This window comes from Rana temporaria, chromosome 7, assembly GCF_905171775.1.
Source record: "Rana temporaria chromosome 7, aRanTem1.1, whole genome shotgun sequence".
Classification (NCBI taxonomy): Eukaryota; Metazoa; Chordata; class Amphibia; order Anura; family Ranidae; genus Rana; species Rana temporaria.
This window is the reverse complement of record NC_053495.1, coordinates 204,951,405-204,972,011: the sequence shown is the minus strand read 5'-3', so window position 1 is coordinate 204,972,011 and position 20,607 is coordinate 204,951,405. Positions and strand designations below refer to the sequence as shown.

At 49.2% G+C, this 20,607-nt stretch overlaps 1 protein-coding gene across 2 annotated transcripts in view; it reads left to right on the top strand.

Annotated features, from left to right (window-relative positions):
- Window positions 1–4,620, top strand: part of C7H1orf210 (chromosome 7 C1orf210 homolog) — a 28,912-nt gene extending 24,292 nt beyond the window's left edge. The window contains exons 5-6 of one of the 2 annotated variants that reach the window (XR_005750644.1): window positions 3,063–3,870; window positions 4,126–4,620. Coding sequence is in view for 1 of the 2 variants with exons in the window: in XM_040360872.1 (XP_040216806.1) it covers window positions 3,063–3,385 (323 nt within the window). In the remaining variant the exon portion in view is untranslated. Of the gene's footprint in view, window positions 1–3,062 lie in introns of both variants that reach the window. The other variant, XM_040360872.1, reaches the window with a different exon arrangement.
- The last annotated feature ends 15,987 nt before the right edge of the window (window positions 4,621–20,607 follow it).

Here is a 20,607-nt window from a genome sequence, read left to right as displayed (position 1 = left end):
CGGCTTATTGTCCCCCTATGTACAGATACTCCAGTCTCTGCTGTAGAACTCTGCAGCTCCTCCAGGGTCACCTTAGGTCTCTGTGCTCCTCTCTGATTAATGCCCTCCTTGCCCGCTCCGTGAGTTTTGGTGTGCGGCCGTCTCTTGGCAGGTTTGCTGTTGTGCCGCGTTCTTTCCATTTGGTTATGATAGATTTGATGGGGCTCCTAGGGATCATCAAAGATTTGGATATTTTTTTTATAACCCAACCCTGACTTGTACTTCTCACCAACATTGTCCCTTCCTTGTTTGGAGAGTTCCTTGGTCTTCATGGCAGTGTTTGGTTAGTGGTGCCTCTTGCTTAGGTGTTGCAGCCTCTGGGGCCTTTCCAATAGGTGTGTCTATGTAATGACAGGTCATGTGACACTTAGATTGCACACAGGTGGACGTCATTTTACTAATTATGTGACTTCTGAAGGTAATTGGTGGCACCAGAGCTTTGTATGGGCTTCATAACAAAGGGGGGTGAATACATACGCACATGGCAATTATCAGTTTTTTATTTTATGAAAAATTGTTTTATGTATTTATTTTTCTAATTTTACTTCACCAACTTAGACTATTGTGTTCTGATCCATCACATAGAATTCAGATTAAAAAAACATTGAACTAAAGGCTGTAATGTAATAAAATAGGTAAAAAGCCAAAGGGGTAAATACTTTTGCAGGCACTGTAAACTTACGGATTAGATTATGGTTAGATGTTGGGTTTAAAGGGTAGGATTTGCAATTAGGTTGAAGGTCAGGGGTAAGAGGTGGGGTTAGTTAATGGTTATGGGCTGGGTTGAGGGCAAGGGGAGGAGATTGGGGCTAAGTTTTAGACATTAGGGTTATGGTTTGAGGATTACATGTTAGGTTGAGGGTAAAGGGTAGGCTTGGACATTAGATGATAGGTTGAGGGTTGGGGGTTAGGCTGACAGTCATTGTTTTGGTTTGGATTAGTTAGATGTTAGGATGAGGTCTAGGGTTAGGATTTGGGAATAGATGTTGGGTTAGGGTTAGATTTGGGGTCAGGGGTAGAGTCTGAGGTTAGTTTTCAGAGGTTAGTTTGAGGTTAAGGAGTAATATTTAGAATTAGATGTTAGGTTAAAGGTTAGGTGTGAGGCTTAGAGTTAGGGTCATGGTATTTGGGTTATTTGGATGTTGGGTTGAAGTGGGGCTAAGCGTTAAACGCTAGACTGAGGGTTAGGGATATGGTTTAGGTTAGGTGATAGATTTCAGATTGAGGATCAGTGAACCGGTCTAAGTTTAGATTTCAGGGGGCAGATCCACAAAGATATTACGCCGGCGTATCTATTGATACGCCGGCGTAATTTAAAATTTCCCACGTCGTATCTTTGTTTTGAATCCTCATCTGGATCTGGATAGATCCGACAGGCATACGTCTTAGTACGCCGTCGGATCTAAGCTGCAATTTTTCGGCGGCCGCTAGGTGCCGTTTCCGTCGAATTCTGCGTCGAGTATGCAAATTAGCTATTTACAGCGATCCACGAACGTACGTCCGGCCGGCGTATTTTTTTCCGTTGTTTGCGTTCTGCTTTTTCCGGCGTATAGTTAAAGCTGCTATTCTGTGGCGTACTCAATGTTAAGTATGGGCGTCGTTCCCGCGTATAATTTTCAAATTCTGAAAGTCGTTCGCGAATAGGAATTTGCGTAGAATGACGTCACCGTCGTAAACATTGTCTGGTTCCGGTTTAATTTCGAGCATGCGCACTGGGATACCCCCACGGACGGCGCATGCACAGTTAAAAAAAATACGTTGTTTACGTCGGGTCACAACGTATTTACATAAAACACGCCCCCATTACTTCTATTTGAATTCCGCGCCCTTACGCCGCCAGAGATACACTACGCCGCCGTAACTTATGGCGCAAATTCTTTGAGGATTAAAAAAAAAAAAGATAAGTTACGGCGGCGTAGCGTATCTTAGATACGCTGCGCCCGGCGTAAAGCTACGAGGATCTGCCCACAGTTTGAGTAGAGGCAAGATTTAGAACTAGATGTTAGGTTAAGGGTTTGGTGTGAGGCTGAGAGTCAGGGTCATGGTTGTTGGATTATCTAGATGTTGGGTTGAAGTTCAGGGGTAGGGCTTGGAATTGTTAGGCTGAGGGAAAGTCCTATATTAAGGGTCAGGAGTACAGTGGAGGGTAAGTGATAGATCGTTTGAGGAACAGGGTAGAGTTTGGGGTTCGATATTAGATGATGGGTTATGTATTAGGTTGAGGGTCCTGGATAAGGTCTGGTGATAGGCTTTAGCTGTTACGGTGAAGGTCAGACTAAAGTTTGAGGATAATTATTACTAAGATTAGGAGTTAATTTGAGGGTAATAGGTATAGTTTGAAGCTAAACTGGACTCATAGGCCGTGTACAGACGACCAAACATGTATGATGAAACCGGTCCGCCGGACCGTTTTCACTGTACATGTCTGCCCGGGGATTTCTGTATGGTGGCTGTACTCACCATCATACAGAAATCCGCGCGTAAACAATACGCGGGGCGTGTCTGGGCGGCCCTGCCAGTTCAATGCTTCCACGCATTCGTCAAAGTCATTCGACACATGTAAGGGATGGCGGGTGCTCGGACATGTACGGTAGGTCTGTACAGACAACCGAACATGTCCGAGGGGACAGGATTCCAGCGGGCTGTTTTAAAACAAGTCCAGAAATTTTTGCCCGCTGGAAAAAGGCCCGGCGGGCAAATGTATGCTGGAATCCTGCCCGCTCGGGCCTACACACGACCGAACATGTCTGCTGAAACTGGTCCGCGGACCAGTTTCAGCAGACATGTTCGGTCGTGTGTACAGGGCCTTAGGGGTAGAATAGTGGTTGAAAAAACTAAAATTTTCGAACAATTGTGTGATATTCTTATTGTTAATGGGGTCAAATCCACAATCAGTTTCTACCACAGTGATAAGATCATTCAAAGGAGCAGGATGGAAAGTTTTTCTCCAACACATGATCGTGATTTGTTTCCATAAAATGATAAAGATTGTTGCAAATTATTTTTTTTTTTGTGTTCCTCAGCTTCTCCTTCACCCCCACCTGTATCTCAAGGCAGAAGCTGGCCATATTTTGTGGGGTTCGTGCTCATCGCCATCACTCTGTCTCTTCTAATAGCCGCTGCCGCCAAGTGCAAGGTTTTCCATCGATATTTCCGCAGCTACCGCCATCGTCCCTTGCCAGAGAACGAGTGGGCAGCCGAGTCGCAAAGCGAGCTACCGGGCGTCCCCATCCCCCACCAAGACGACGAAGATGGCTTCATAGAGGACAATTATATTCAGCCAGAGGACCATCAGAAAGAGGAGGATGAAGATGAAGTGTCTCATGATGACTTCTACAGTATCTGAGACTTCTTCTGGATCAAATCAGGAGCTACTACGACACCTTACCAGAAATTAAAAGAACTGGTAGACAATAACGGGCAACCAACTAGCTGTTGGCGATTGCTTGGAACACCATGAAGGCCCAGAGGCCTGGACTGGCTACCCGCCACCTCTTTCATTTGCCAGAGAGATTGATTTGAATGGGACAGACGTTCATCTGGTGCAACACTCCTTTGGGCTGCTCACCTGTTATATTTTAATATTAATATTTAATTTTGTGCAGCCTTTACTCCAAACACATTAAATGTTTAACTCTGCATAGCAGGGAAGGGTTGAAGTTCACCTCTGAGACACAAGTAAAACATGACGTCCCTTCACTGATATATCTAAGTAAGCGACCTGGATTCATTGATGCTTCCTGCCAAGCTGGCCAGGGACACCACCCCTAAATCTTCATGAGGGCTCTAGGCCCAAGGTCTACACACGATGCTTTTCCAATGGGGCTCCATGTCTGAGGCTCACCACTTCTATTAATGAAGGTCCACACAGGATGCTTTTCCAGTGGGGCTCCAGGATCAAGGCCCTCCACCTCAAATAACGAAGGTCTACACAGGATGCTTTTCCAGTGGGGCTCCATGTCTGAGGCCCAACACCTTGAATAAGAAGTCCCACACATGGTTCTTTTCCAGTGGTGCTCCATGTCTGAGGCCCACCACCTCTATTAAGGAAGGTCCACACAGGATGCTTTTCCAGTGGGGCTCCAGGTCTGAGGCCCACCACCTTGAATAAAGAAGTCCCACATGGTTCTTTTCCAGTGGGGCTCCATGTCTGAGGCACACCACCTCTATTAATGAAGGTCCACACAGGATGCTTTTCCAGTGGGGCTCCAAGTCTGAGGCCCACCGCCTCGAATAAATAGGCCCACACAGTATGCTTTTCCAGTGGGGCTCCAGGATCAAGGCCTTCCACCTCAAATAACGAAGGTCCACATAGGTTGCTTTTCCAGTGGGGCTCCATGTCTGAGGACCAACACCTTGAATAAAGAAGTCCCACACATGGTTCTTTTCCAGTGGGGCTCCATGTCTGAGGCCCACCACCTCTATTAAAGAAGGTCCACACAGAATGCTTTTCCAGTGGGGCCCCAAGTCTGAGGCCTACCGCCTCGAATAAATAGGCCCACACAGGATGATTTTCCAGTGGGGTCGCAGTCACGAAAAAAAATCGCTGATCGCCACCATTAGTAGTAAAAAAAAAAAAAATTATAAAAATGCAATAAAACTATCCCCTATTTTGTAAACGCTATAAATTTTGCGCAAACCAATCGATAAACGCTTATTGCGATTTTTTTTTTTTTACCAAACATATGTAGAAGAATACGTATCGGCCTAAACTGAGGAAAAGAAACGTTTTTTTAAATATTTTTGGGGGATATTTATTATAGCAAAAAGTAAAAAATATTGCATTTTTTTTCAAAATTGTCGCTCTATTTTTGTTTATAGCGCAAAAAATAAGAAACGCAGAGGTGATCAAATACCACCAAAAGAAAGCTCTATTTGTGGGGAGAAAAAAAGGACGCCAATTTTGTTTGGTAAACCACGTCGCACGACCGCGCAATTGTCAGTTATAGCGACGCAGTGGCGATTCGCAAAAACTGGCCTGGTTCGTTACCTGCATTTTGGTTCGGGTTTTAAGTGGTTAAATAACGCGAATGAGTTAAAATATTTCACATGACTGTTCAAAGTTTTCTGCTTGTTCTTGAAATGATGCACACTCCAATAAAGCTAAACCTCAGACAGAGATAAAGGACACCGTTTAATGCAATTCTGTAATCACTGATACATTAATAAGGGTCTTTATGTAAAAAATATATATTTATATAATTTTATTTCAAACAAATACATATTTATATCAAAATGTGTGTGTGTATTATATATATATTATTTATATATATATATATATATATACAGCCCTCAAAATTTCCACTCACCTACTAGCATTTGGCGAGTGGATTTAAGCTGGGGGCGAGTGATGACAGGGCTGCATGACCAATCTCCCTCCAATCTGTGCCTACACTTAGAGTCCCGATGAGATTGGCGGCCGAAGAGGAAAGGTGCATGCTCGGAAAAAGTAGCCAGGTGAGCCGCGCACAGGCAGAGCAGTACACAGGTGCTCTCCTTACAATTCTCATTAAGCCATGGGACCTGATAGTATGACCTCTCTGAGCCGGCCCCCCTCCCCCCCCCCCCCCCCCCCCCCCCCGACCAATGTAGCTGGAGAGCAGAAAGTAATGAGTGAGGTGGAGGATTGCAAAAATGACCACTCCGGTGCAGCGCTCACTGAAAGTTGCCCTGACATGACAGCGGCAGCCTTCTAGTTTGTGCAGTTTTCTTCTCCTTGTGCTCTATGTAAGTGTCCAACAGTTCAGCCTGAGCACTGTGAACAGACTGGTCTCAATGTGTGCTGTGCGCTGTCAGTGTGCGCTGTGCTATGGTGTCAATGGCTGTGCAGTTGTGTGGATCTCAGCGCTGGATTGTACTCCCTCCCGCTGTGCTGCACCTCCTCTCCTCTCTGCCTGCCTGAATAAAAGGGGGAAGTGGGGACATGCAAGCGTGGAGCCGCACACAGAGCCTCCTGATGATGAGATGAATGGGAGAGAGAGAGAGAGGATGGATGGGAGTTGCAGAGGAGACAGCAAGAGAATGGGGAAGAGACCCAGTTCCAGTGCCATGTCCCTCTGGTCTGCCCCCAGTGCCCTGTCCCTCTGGTCTTCCCCCAGTGCCCTGTCCCTCTGGTCTGCCCCCAGTGCCCTGTCCCCCTGGTCTGCCCCCAGTGCCCTGTCCCCCTGGTCTGCCCCCAGTGCCCTGTCCCTCTGGTCTGACCCCAGTGCCCTGTCCCTCTGGTCTGCCCCCAGTGCCCTGTCCCTCTGGTCTGACCCCAGTGCCCTGTCCCTCTGGTCTGCCCCCAGTGCCCTGTCCCTCTGGTCTTCCCCCAGTGCCCTGTCCCTCTGGTCTGCCCCCAGTGCCCTGTCCCCCTGGTCTGCCCCCAGTGCCCTGTCCCCCTGGTCTGCCCCCAGTGCCCTGTCCCCCTGGTCTGCCCCCAATGCCCTGTCCCTCTGGTCTGACCCCAGTGCCCTGTCCCTCTGGTCTGCCCCCAGTGCCCTGTCCCTCTGGTCTGCCCCCAGTGCCCTGTCCCTCTGGTCTGCCCCCAGTGCCCTGTCCCTCTGGTCTGCCCCCAGTGCCCTGTCCCCCTGGTCTGCCCCCAGTGCCCTGTCCCTCTGGTCTGCCCCCAGTGCCCTGTCCCATTTTGTTAAAGTTGTTGTTGGTAATATTTAATTTTGTAACTTGATTCTCCATAAAACATTGTCATTCCATGAGATAATCTACGAGGGCGTTTACGGGTGCAATTTGGCGCAGGGCAGTGTATGAATTAGGTGGGGTAACTGGTGGCGAGTAACTCTTGAGGCCTGGCTAGTAGCTCAGGACTTGAAATTTTGAGCCCTGTATATATATACACTGTACAAATGCCTCAAGGATTTGCACAGCTGTCACAAATAAACCCCATAATCTGTGTAATATACTTATTATATTATATTATATATTTATGATCGTCAGCTCCATCTAGTGGCCATAAGGTGGCATTTTGCTGATTCCGGTATTTCAGGAAAATACCACATTATGGCCGCTAGGTGGAGTTGATGATCATAGGAAACAAATATAAGATGACATCTCACACATAGGCCCAGATTCTCAAAAGAGATACGACGGCGCATCTCCAGATACGCCGTCGTATCTCTGCCTAGCGCCGTTGTATCTATGCGACTGATTCTTAGAATCAGTTACGCATAGATATTCATTAGATCCGACAGGCGTAAGGCCCCGTACACACGATAGAATCCATCCGCTGAAAAATCCCAGCAAATGGGTTTCAGCGGATAGATCCTATGGTGTGTACACGCCAGCGGATCTGTTTCCGCGGATATTTCTCCCCTGGGATGGATTCCAGCAGATCGAATATTTGCTGACATGCCAAACAAATCCATCTGCTGGAATCCATCCCAACGGATGGATCCGCTGGTCTGTATAGACTCACCGGATCCATCCGTCTGAAGGGATCCCCTGCATGCGTCGTAACGATTCGACGCATGCGTGGAATTCCTTATATGACAGCGTCGCGCACGTCGCCGCGTCATAATCGCGGCGACGGCGCGACACGTCATCGCCAGAGGATTTCGGCACGGATTTCAATGCGATGGTGAGTACACTCCATCGCATTAAAATCTGCTGAAATCCTCGAGAGGATTTATCCGCGGAAACGGTCCGCTGGACCGTATCCGCGGATAAATCCTCCCGTGTGTATGGGGCCTTAGTCTCTTACGCCGTCGGATCTTAAATGCAATTTTTTTTTTTGCCTGCTAGGTGGCGCTTCTGTCGATTTCCCCGTCGAGTATGCAAATTAGCTAGATACGCGCATTCCCGAACGTACGCGCGGCCGACGCAGTAAAGTTACGACGTATACGTTAGGCTTTTCCCGGCGTAAAGTTGCCCCTGGGTCTATGAGGCGCAGCCAATGTTAAGTATGGCCGTCGTTCCCGCGTCGAAAATGTAAAAATTTACGTTGTTTGCGTAAGTCGTCCGTGAATGGGGCTGGACGTCATTTTACGTTCACGACGAAACCAATGACGTCCGTGCGACGTCATTTGGAGCAATGCACACTGGGATATTTTAGGGACGGCGCATGCACAGTTCGTTCGGCGCGGGGACGCGCTTCATTTAAATGAAACACGCCCCCTACCCGTCGAATTTGAAATCCGCCGGGTGATTTACGCTACGCCGCCGCAACTTTACAGGCAAGTGCTTTGTGAATAAAGCACTTGCCTGAAAAACTTGCGGCGGCGTAACGTAAATGAGATACGTTACGCCGCCGCAGAGATACGCCGATCTCTGTGAATCTGCCCCATAGTACACACAATACAGGGATTATTTGTATAACATTCACACAGCAATTTTTTTTTGCCCATTTTTCAGAACCCAAAAAATGCTCTGAAGCCCACACACGATAGTTTTTAATGACAAAAAAACGGTCGTGTGTACGCGGCATTAGTGTTTCTGGTGTAAGTACCGGAATTGTTTGTTTTATCAGCCTTCTGTACAGTAGAATTCAGACTGGGAGAGGGAGAAATCGAGAAGGTGTTGAGGAGTCTCGCACCCGCGGGCTGTCTGAGCGGTCCCGGGCCGGATGTCACACAGACACAGCGAGCAGAATGAAGCCGCCTCCCCCCCCAGTGTTTATGTGCACACAGGGGGAGGGAACCTGCTGTGACCTGGCCGTGCTGATGGCTGAGCTACTGAATGGGATGGGGGAGGGGAGGTCCGTCTGTGCTGAAGGGGGGTCTGTGCTGTATGGAGGGGTCTGTGCGGAATGGGGGGGCTGTGCTGAAGGGGGGTTCATCTGTGCTGAATGGAGGGGTCTGTGCTGAAGGGGGGTCTGTACATTCTCTAGGCTATATTTATATGGGCATGGAGTGAAGCTGAATTATCTCAAGAGCTATTTCACACTGCCAACTGGCCGCGTTATCGGTAAAGCGCCGCTAAAAAGTGCTGCTTACCATCGTTTTAGCTGTGCTATTCGGCCGCTAGCGGGGCACTTTTAACCCCTGCTAGCGTTTTAAGAAAGGGTTAAATGTGTATAACCGCTGCGGAAGCACCCCCCCCCCTGAAAAAAATTTCAAGGTAGATCTGAACTCGTGTCAGAGAGGCAAGTACTGTATTTACAAAGTACTTGCCTCCTAACTTACGGCGGCGTAGCGTAAATAGGGCCTTCGTAAGCGCGCCTAATTCAAATGAGGATGAGGGGGCGTGTTTTATGTTAATGAGGGGTGACCCGACGTGATTGACGTTTTTTTTACGAACGGCACATGCGCCGTCCGTGTACATATCCCAGTGTGCGTTGCACCAAAGTACGCCGCAAGGACGTATTGGTTTCGACGTGAACGTAAATTACGTCCAGCCCCATTCACGGACGACTTACGCAAACGACGTAAAATTTTCAAATTTCGACGCGGGAACGATGGCCATACTTAACATTACTAATCCAGCTATTTGATGGAATAACTTTACGCCTGAAAACGCCTTACGTGAACGGCGTATCTTTACTGCGACGGGCGCACGTACGTTCGTGAATCGGCGTATCTAGTCATTTACATATTCTACGCCGAACTCAACGGAAGCGCCACCTAGCGGCCAGCCTAAATATTGCACCCTCACACACTACAACTCCCACAATGCGCCCGGTAATGACCTGCAGCTTCCTGTCTTCTTACCCCTCCACCCTCCAATGGGGGCAGGGAGATGACCAAGCTGTGTTTCCTATCTGCAGTAGAGAATAATGAGGTCACCAGCCTACCTGCGCTGTTTGGCAGGTCTGTATAAATCTCAGGTCTGGATAGACAGAAATACAAATCCTTTGGCAGGTGAAGCGGCTCCCATGTTTGTATTTCCTCTGTGTGTTCTTCTGCAGTTCAGATACAACAAAGCAATTACAGGCCGAAATCAAACAGCGTCTGTGTGTTTAGGGGCGTACACGGGCCCTGCGGCTGATCATGCGCTGGTAAGACATCGGCTAAAACAAATTGATCACAGATAGCGTGTAACTAAGATATGTCAGTTATTAAAGGCGTGGCTGGCCACACTGCTCTCCGAACAACAAGGAACTATTTTACTGATCGTCATATACACCGATCAGCCATAACATTTTCACCACTGACAGGTAAAGTGAATTGGTTATCCCATGACAATGGCATCTGAAATTTGGTGGGAAATATATTAGGCAACAAGTAAACATGTTGTCCCTGAAGTTGATGTGTTAAAAGCAGAAAAAAAATGGACAAGCGTAAGAATATGAGGGACTTTGACAAAGGCCAAATTGTAATGGCAAGACAACTGGGTCAGAGCAACTCGAAAAAAAGGACGCACGTGTGTGATGTTCCCGGCTCGTTGATGGAGGTGGGGAGGGAAGGCTCATTGATGGAGGTGGGGAGGGAGAAGGCTCATTGATGGAGGTGGGAAGGGAAGGCTCGTTGATGGAGGTGGGGAGGGGAGGCTCATCGATGGAGGTGGGAAGGCAAGGCTCATTGATAGAGGTGGGGAGGGAGAAGGCTCATTGATGGAGGTGGGGAGGGGAGGCTCATTGATGGAGGTGGGGAGCAAAGGCTCATTAATGGAGGTGGGGAGGGAAAAGGCTCATTGATGGAGGTGGGGAGGGGAGGCTCATTGATGGAGGTGGGGAGGGGAGGCTCGTTGATGGAGGTGGGGAGGGAAGGCTCATTGATGGAGGTGGGAAGGGAAGGCTCATTGATGGAGGTGGGGAGTGGAGGCTCATCGATGGAGGTGGGAAGGCAAGGCTCATTGATAGAGGTGGGGAGGGAGAAGGCTCATTGATGGTGGTGGGAGGGAAGGCTCATTAATGGAGATGGGGAGGGAAAAGGCTCATTGATGGAGGTGGGGAGGGGAGGCTCATTGATGGAGGTGGGGAGAGGAGGCTCGTTGATGGAGGTGGGGAGGGAAGGCTCATTGATGGAGGTGGGAAGGGAAGGCTCATTGATGGAGGTGGGGAGGGGAGGCTCATCGATGGAGGTGGGAAGGCAAGGCTCATTGATAGAGGTGGGGAGGGAGAAGGCTCATTGATGGTGGTGGGAGGGAAGGCTCATTAATGGAGGTGGGGAGGGAAAAGGCTCATTGATGGAGGTGGGGAGGGGAGGCTCATTGATGGAGGTGGGGAGGGGAGGCTCATTGATGGAGGTGGGGAGGGGAGGCTCGTTGATGGAGGTGGGGAGGGAAGGCTCATTGATGGAGGTGGGAAGGGAAGGCTCATTGATGGAGGTGGGAGGGGAGGCTCATCGATGGAGGTGGGAAGGCAAGGCTCATTGATAGAGGTGGGGAGGGAGAAGGCTCATTGATGGAGGTTGGGAGGGGAGGCTCATTGATGGAGGTGGGGAGGGAAGGCTCGTTGATGGAGGTGGGAGGGAAGGCTCATTGATGGAGGTTGGGAGGGAAGGCTCGGTGATGGAGGTGGGGAGGGAAGGCTCATTGATGGAGGTGGGGAGGGAAGGCTCATTGATGGAGGTGGGGAGGGAAGGCTCATCGATGGAGGTGGGGAGGGAAGGCTCATTGATAGAGGTGGGGAGGGAGAAGGCTCATTGATGGTGGTGAGAGGGAAGGCTCATTAATGGAGGTGGGGAGGGAGAAGGCTCATTGATGGAGGTGGGGAGGGAAAAGGCTCATTGATGGAGGTGGGGAGGGGAGGCTCATTGATGGAGGTGGGGAGGGGAGGCTCGTTGATGGAGGTGGGGAGGGAAGGCTCATTGATGGAGGTGGGAAGGGAAGGCTCATTGATGGAGGTGGGGAGTGGAGGCTCATCGATGGAGGTGGGAAGGCAAGGCTCATTGATAGAGGTGGGGAGGGAGAAGGCTCATTGATGGTGGTGGGAGGGAAGGCTCATTAATGGAGATGGGGAGGGAAAAGGCTCATTGATGGAGGTGGGGAGGGGAGGCTCATTGATGGAGGTGGGGAGAGGAGGCTCGTTGATGGAGGTGGGGAGGGAAGGCTCATTGATGGAGGTGGGAAGGGAAGGCTCATTGATGGAGGTGGGGAGGGGAGGCTCATCGATGGAGGTGGGAAGGCAAGGCTCATTGATAGAGGTGGGGAGGGAGAAGGCTCATTGATGGTGGTGGGAGGGAAGGCTCATTAATGGAGGTGGGGAGGGAAAAGGCTCATTGATGGAGGTGGGGAGGGGAGGCTCATTGATGGAGGTGGGGAGGGGAGGCTCATTGATGGAGGTGGGGAGGGGAGGCTCGTTGATGGAGGTGGGGAGGGAAGGCTCATTGATGGAGGTGGGAAGGGAAGGCTCATTGATGGAGGTGGGAGGGGAGGCTCATCGATGGAGGTGGGAAGGCAAGGCTCATTGATAGAGGTGGGGAGGGAGAAGGCTCATTGATGGAGGTTGGGAGGGGAGGCTCATTGATGGAGGTGGGGAGGGAAGGCTCGTTGATGGAGGTGGGAGGGAAGGCTCATTGATGGAGGTTGGGAGGGAAGGCTCGGTGATGGAGGTGGGGAGGGAAGGCTCATTGATGGAGGTGGGGAGGGAAGGCTCATTGATGGAGGTGGGGAGGGGAGGCTCATCGATGGAGGTGGGGAGGGAAGGCTCATTGATAGAGGTGGGGAGGGAGAAGGCTCATTGATGGTGGTGAGAGGGAAGGCTCATTAATGGAGGTGGGGAGGGAGAAGGCTCATTGATGGAGGTGGGGAGGGAGAAGGCTCATTGATGGAGGTGGGGAGGGAGAAGGCTCATTGATAGAGGTGGGGAGGGGAGGCTCATTGATGGAGGTGGGGAGGGAAGGCTCATTGATGGAGGTGGGGAGGGAAGCTCATTGATGGAGGTGGGGAGGGGAGGCTCATCGATGGAGGTGGGGAGGGAAGGCTCATTGATAGAGGTGGGGAGGGAGAAGGCTAATTGATGGTGGTGGGAGGGAAGGCTCATTAATGGAGGTGGGGAGGGAGAAGGCTCATTGATAGAGGTGGGGAGGGAGAAGGCTCATTAATGGAGGTGGGGAGGGAGAAGGCTCATTGATGGTGGTGGGAGGGAAGGCTCCGTGATGGAGGTGGGGAAGGAAGGCTCATTGATGGAGGTGGGGAGGGAAGGCTCATTGATGGTGGTGGGAGAGAAGGCTCGTTGATAGAGGTGGGGAAGGAAGGCTCATTGATGGAGGTGGGGAGGGAAGGCTCATTGATGGTGGTGGGAGAGAATGCTCATTGATGGAGGTGGGGAGGGAAGGCTCATTGATGGAGGTGGGGAGGGAGAAGGCTCATTGATGGAGGTGGGGAGGGAAGGCTCGTTGATGGAGGTGGGGAGGGAAGGCTCATTGATGGAGGTGGGGAGGGAGAAGGCTCATTGATGGTGGTGGGGAGGGGAGGCTCATCGATGGAGGTGGGGAGGGAAGGCTCATTGATGGAGGTGGGGGAGGGAAGGCTCATTGATGGAGGTGGGGAGGGAAGGCTCATTGATGAAGGTGGGGAGGGAGAAGGCTCATTGATGGAGGTGGGGAGGGAAAGCTCATTGATGGAGGTGGGAGAGAAGGCTCGTTGATGGAGGTGGGGAGGGAAGGCTCATTGTGTGGCAGGCGCAACACTATAAAGTGCCTCATGCGCTGTGGCATTAGAAGAATTGTGATATCTCTGACTTTTCAGTCCAACAAGACTGTCTATTACTCTGAAATTCCTCTATTGCAGTTCTATACAAGCAGTAAGGTTTAAAGAGCACACCAAATGCTTAAAATAACTTATTTATTAACTTCTTTATTAACGCAGAAATTGACGCCATTCTACCTGAATCTACCCCTGTATGTCTGCCCTGCTCTCTGTCTTCATGTGGAATGAATTTGCAGCACATGTACAGTATTAGGAACCTTCCAGACAGAATGGATTCAAAGGTAGCTGTGATAGGTCAAGACTCTGCTCAATGCGAGATTAGTTGTGATTGGCCAAGGCTACTGATGAGTCACAAAAGCTTAACTCTATGCTTTCTGGTATAAATTCTACTGTGTAATTTGAGCTTACCTTCACTGTCATATAAATAAACGATTCTTAAAGGCATATTTTTTCTTTTGCTTCTGTGAACACAACATACAACTGTTATATGACATTCAAGCATAAAATCACAGTGAATAACTTTGCTTTGTCTCTCACATATAAACATGAGCATTACATTTAGGTATTTAGCAGGTTTAGCTGTATAAAGAATGTAGGTTATATTAGCTACCTAGGACAGGTTCTAGCTGGCCAGCTACACATTGATGGAGGCGGGGAGGGAGAAGGCTCATTGATGGAGGCGGGGAGGGAGAAGGCTCATTGATGGAGGCGGGGAGGGAGAAGGCTCATTGATGGAGGCGGGGAGGGAGAAGGCTCATTGATGGAGGCGGGGAGGGAGAAGGCTCATTGATGGAGGCGGGGAGGGAGAAGGCTCATTGATGGAGGCGGGGAGGGAGAAGGCTCATTGATGGAGGCGGGGAGGGAGAAGGCTCATTGATGGAGGCGGGGAGGGAGAAGGCTCATTGATGGAGGCGGGGAGGGAGAAGGCTCATTGATGGTGGTATTCTTTATTGTACAAATTAAAAAAATTTAAAAATAAAATGAAGCAAACTGAAAACAGGTTAAATCACAAATTCGTTTTTATTAAAATGTAATCCTGAAGTCTCTAATATATTAGCTTTTCATTAAATAATCATCGTTCATTTGTAATGTAAAAATATATTTTGTACCATGTCTTCATATTAAAATATTAGCATCTCAAATGCATCACAATACCGGCATTACATGACTTACATCTGAAGACCGACTCCTCCCAAAACCGTTACCACTCGTGTGTAGAATGGCCGTTGGCACACCCAATCACGTTCCGTGATCTGGCGATATGGTTCCACCTATAGATATGGTTCCCGTCCTGACTGCGCAGGTGCCATCCGAGCCGGACCTGAGCAGCTGTAGCAAGAGGTCCAGGGGCGACGTGGAATTTGCTGTAAGTGGCCAGTCGCTGTGCTCGCTCGGCCTCCTGGCTCTTTTTTTTTAATATCCTCCAATCCACTGGGATGTTAAGGAATGAGCCTGGATGCCGCCCCCGAGGTTCCGAGATTTCCGTGGGCTTCATCTGCGCCTGCGCAGTCAAGCAGGGAGCCATCTCGATAGAGGAATTAGATTGACAAGACACCAGCTTCTGATAAGCCTCTGTGAAATTTCTTCCTTTGCGCATTATCCGACGTCATGGAGAGAGAATTTGTGGGAAATGTAGTGCCAATGAATCCAGAGCCCCATGTACATCGTAAAAAAAGGGGGGGGGGGTCTATTTATATAAAAAAAAAAATTGGAGTGTCATTCATCCAGCAAATCTGTACATGCGATGTTCTGTGCGAATCGGGTAAAAACAAATGTTCTTTTATTATTTTCAGTAATAAAAATACTGCATTATGGCCACTAGATAGAGGTGAGGAGCATAGGAAAGATATTCACAGACATCGGCGCATATTTATGCCGCCGTAGCGTATCTCTTTTACGCTACGCCGGCGCAGCGCACAGAGGCAAGCACTGGATTTACAAAGCACTTGCTCCCACTCGCTGTTAAAGATACGCTGGGTTTCCTCGGCGTAAGCCAGTGTAGGTGGAAGTGGGCGTGAGCCATGCTAATGAGGCGTGACCCCATGCAAATGATGGGCCAAGCGCCATAGAAGTATATAAAATGAACGGCGCATGCGCCGTTCTGTGGCCGCATCCCAGTGCGCATGCTCAGAATCAAGTCGAGACAACTGCCTAAGATACGCCAAATCACTGCCTACGACGTGAACGTAACCTACGCCTAGTCATATTCACGTACAACGTAAACGACAAAAGATACGACGGCTGTGTTCCCTGGTCCATACCTTTACATGAGTTGCGCCTCCTATATGGGGAATAACTTTACGCCAGACGTACGACTTACGCAAACCGCGTATATGATGCGCCGGGCGCAACTATGTTTGTGAATCGGCATATCTCCCTCATTTGCATATGTGCATAGAAAATCTATGGGAGCGGCAAATGCGCCCGGCGTAAATATGCGCCCACGATACGACGCCGTAGGCAAGTTACGTCGGTCGTAGGAAGCCTATTTTCAGGCGTATCTCAGATTTTGGGCACGGCGCACAGATACGACGGCGCATAGTTACACTTACGCAGCGCATCTCGAGATATGTCGGCGTAAGTGCTTTGTGAATCCGGGCCTATGGCCCCTTTCACGTGTGCGGACCGTATGTCCGCATTTTCATCCATCCGTTGCGGATGAAAACGGGACATACATTGGTCCCTATGTGATTGCGGGTGTCAGCAGACACTTTTGACACTTATTTGGGACCATTGACATTTATACAGCAATCAGTGCTATACAAATGCACTGATTACTGTGTAAATGTCACTGGCAGGGAAGGGGTTAACACTAGAGTGCGATCAAGGGGTTATCTGCGTGTTCCCTCAGCGTGTTCTAACTGTGGGGGGGGGGGTGGCTTGGTAGTGACTAGAAGAGGAGACATATCGTTTTTCCTACAAACGATATGTTTCCTCCTCCCTGACAACACAGGGACTTACCTCCCTACCACCTTAATATTATCCCTTACCCTGATAATGTCCCCGGACTCACCCCCCCCATCCCCTTAATATTATCCCAATCCCCATGCTCGCGGTCGCGTGCACGCGATCGCACGTGGCCGGCGGTGATCACACCCGCCGGTCACGTGCATCGGGTCCCCTGCCGTGAAGCAGGAGCGCACACGCCCTCTGGTGGCCGAAAAAGGGAAGGGCGTACCCATACGGGATTTCGCCCAGGGGAGCCATTTCTCCGCTGTATATCTGCGTGAGCCGGTCGGGAACCGGTTAAACAACATTCTTTTTTTTCTCAATTCACATAGAATGAATGTACATGCAGATTTGCTGAACAAACACAATATAAGCGATACAATTTTATATATATATATATATATATATATATATATATATATATATATAGACTCCCATGTTTACTTGCAAAATAAATGACCAATGAACTTGCTTGTTTTGTTTCTCTTTCTATAATCAACGGAGGTATGGTTAAAAAAAAAAAGACTAAAACTGGAGAGTGCAGAATCTGGTGCAGCTCTGCATGGGAGCCAATCAGCTTCCAGGTATTATTGTCAAAGCTTAATTGAACATGCTGAAGTTAGAAACTGATTGGCTGCCATGTACAGCTGCTCCGGATTTTGCACTCTCCTCCAGCCTTAGTAAATCTCCCGCAAAGTATAATAAAGAAATGATACAAAGGGGCTCATGCACAGCAGTGTTGGACACAGAGAATCCTGTTTTTTTTTTCCTTGCACATTATTCAAGGCTTGTCATTGAGATCCAGAGGCGGCTCTCTAATTAGGCAAATTAGGCGGTCGCCTTAGGCCTCGCCCCCCACAGGGGCCTCCCGGCCGCCTAATTTGCCTGAAGAATTGATTAGAGAAAATTATGTAAACGGTGAATTCGTAGTTCATAGAATTTAAAACTCTTAATATATGCAATTTATACAGTTAATTTTTATCGCTTGAATTATTCTTCCCATTATGGATGTGAATGGGCGGGGCCTCATGTCTCAGATTTGCCTAAGGCCTCACCCAGCCTAGAGCCGCCTCTATTGAGTTCGGACACCTTCTGAGAAGCCTGAAAATACATGACTGTTCAGAACAAACATACACGACCCCAGGGGCGGACTGACAACTCATGGGGCCCCCGAGCAACAGAAGATTATGGGGCCCCCGGGCTTACAGATGGCCACCACGCCAGGAGGCAGTGCAGCTAAAATCTCGGGATTTTCACATCAAAAGCATGTCGGTTTCGGACATATCAGGGACAGATGTAAAAAAAAAACATAGATTTTTACATACTGTCCCTGGTTTCACTGAGCCTGGCAACCCTGATGGGGCCCCCCAGTGGCATGGGGCCCTCGGGATCTATAGACCATATTTAGTGTTGGGTATTTGTATACTTCCCTGGAGGTAGGTAATTCAATGTGCTCTTCTCTCTCCTCTTTGGTTTGCTATCTCTGCCTAAACTAACATCCGCTACACAATTGTTTTAGTGATTTACCATGTATCTAGAGCACTGATGGGGAACCTTGGCACCCCAGATGTTTCGGAACTACATTTCCCATGATGCTCACCTACACTGCAGAGTGCCTGAGCATCATGGGAAATGTAGTTCCAAAACATCTGGGGTAATAAGGTTCCCCATCGCTGATCTAGCATCTCATTGCACTGAGTCCGTCTAAGCAGGCCCGTCGCTACAGGACAGGCAAAACAAACAATTGCTTGGGGCCCCCGAGCTTGCCTGGGGCCCCCAACTTCCCCTTCCCAGGCTGTAGTGTGGCCGAGCTCCTTTTCCTTCCTCTTGGAGTCCTGTCAGTCCGGCCGCGTGGTACACGATATTCAGCTTCCGGTTCCTGGCCAGACTGACAGGAAGTGCACACTGTTAGGTAGATTCAGTAAGAGTTAGGCCGGCGTATCAGCAGATAAGCCGACCTAACTCAGAATCTACGCCGACTTATGTTTAAGTGTATGCTTAAACAGAGATACGCTTAAACATATCTAAGATACGACGGCTTGCGCCGTCCTATCTTAGGTTGCACTATTTCGGATGGCCGCTAGGTGGCGCTTCCATTGCGGTCGGCGTAGAATATGTAAATTAGTAGATACGCCGATTCACAAACGTATGCCCGGCCGCCGCAGTACATTTACGCCGTTTCCGTAAGCCATTATCAGGCCTAAAGTTATTCCATCTATTAGATGGAATAGTAATGTTAAAGTATGGCCGCCGTTCCCCCTTTGATATTTGAAATTTTTACGTTGTTTGCGTAAGTTGGCCGCGAATAGCGATTTACGTCGTTTACGTCCACATCAAAATCACTGCCCGTGCGGCGTACTTAGTCGCAATGTACACTGGGAAATGTAGTCGCCCGGCGCATGCGCAGTAAAAAAAAACGTCAAAAACGTAAGGTCAAGCCTTATTAACATAAAACACGCCCCCCCTTACACACATTTGAATTCGGCGCCCTTACGCCCGCCCGCTTTAGGCTACGCCGCCGTAACTTAGCAGGCAAGTACATTGTGAAACAATGTACTTGCCTAGCTAACTTACGGCGGCGTAGCCTAAACACGCTAAGCTACGCCGCCGTAAGTGTAGGCACATCTACCTGAATCTACCTTTGAGTGCTCACTTCCTTTCAGTCCGGCCGGGAACACAGGAAACTGAATGTCCTGTACCGCGCGGTACCCGGCCCGGCCCCGGTACTATCTGATAGGGGACTGGAGACCCATAATGATAGAACACCGGACTAAGAGGAGGAAGAGGAGCTTGCCCACGCTACAGCCTACAGGGAAGAAGGGGAGGTGAGAATAGAAAAACATAGGGACTAGGGAGGGGGTGGGGAGTAAGAACATGGGTGTAAAAAATTAATGTAGCGCTAATGTAGGTTTTGTGTGCGGGGTGGGTGCTTGGGGGCCCCCATTTTGCTTGGGGCCCCCCAAATTCCTTCAAACGGCCCTGCGTCTAAGCCTTGTTATAGTCCACTGAGCCCTGATAAGGATGAATGTTTGGCCCCCCCCGAAACGCGTAGGCTGTTTTATGTAATGAACAGTAAAAACATTTTGGATTGGGCCATTTGGGCCGGTGCTCCTGTTGTATGTTTTATACTGTTACACTCTCTCAGCAGAACCAAATACACTTTAGCATTGCCAAAGCAATCAATGAATTATTATTAATTTGATGTGGGGGGGGGGGGGAGCCATAACTCCAAGGACATTTGCAAGGTTGTGTGATAGGATCAGGGTTGTAGAAAGGATGAAGGCCAGTCCGCAGACAATTTCAGGGGTAAGGGATAATATAAAGGGGATAGGAGGTGAGTCCAGGGACATCATCAGGGGTAAGGGATAATATAAAGGGGATAGGAGGTGAGTCCAGGGACATCATCAGGAGTAAGGGATAATATAAAGGGGATAGGAGGTGAGTCCAGGGACATCATCAGGGGTAAGGGATAATATAAAGGGGATAGAGGGTGAGTCCAGGGACATCATCAGGGGTAAGGGATAATATAAAGGGGATAGGAGGTGAGTCCAGGGACATCATCAGGGGTAATGGATAATATAAAGGGGATAGGATGTGATTCTGGGGACATTATTGGGGTAAGGGATAATATAAGGGGGATAGGAGGTGAGTCCAGGGACATCATCAGGGGTAAGGGATAATATAAGGGGGATAGGAGGTGAGTCCAGGGACATCATCAGGTGTAATAGATAATATTAAGGGGGTGGGGGGGTGAGTCCGGGGACATTATCAGAGTAAGGGCTAATATAAAGGTGGTAGGGAGGTGAGTCCAGGGACATCACTGGGATAAGGGATAATATAAAGGGGATAGGAGGTGAGTCTGGGAACATTATAAGGAGTAAGGGATAATATAAAGGGGATAGGAGATGAGTCAAGGGACATCATGAGGGGTAAGAGATAATATAAAGGGAATAGGAGGTGAGACATCATCAGGGTAAGGGATAATATAAAGGTGGTAGGGAGATGAGTCCAGGGACATCATTGGGGTAAGGGTAATATAAAGGGGATAGGCAGTGAGTCCAGGGACATCATCAGGGGTAATGGATAATATAAATG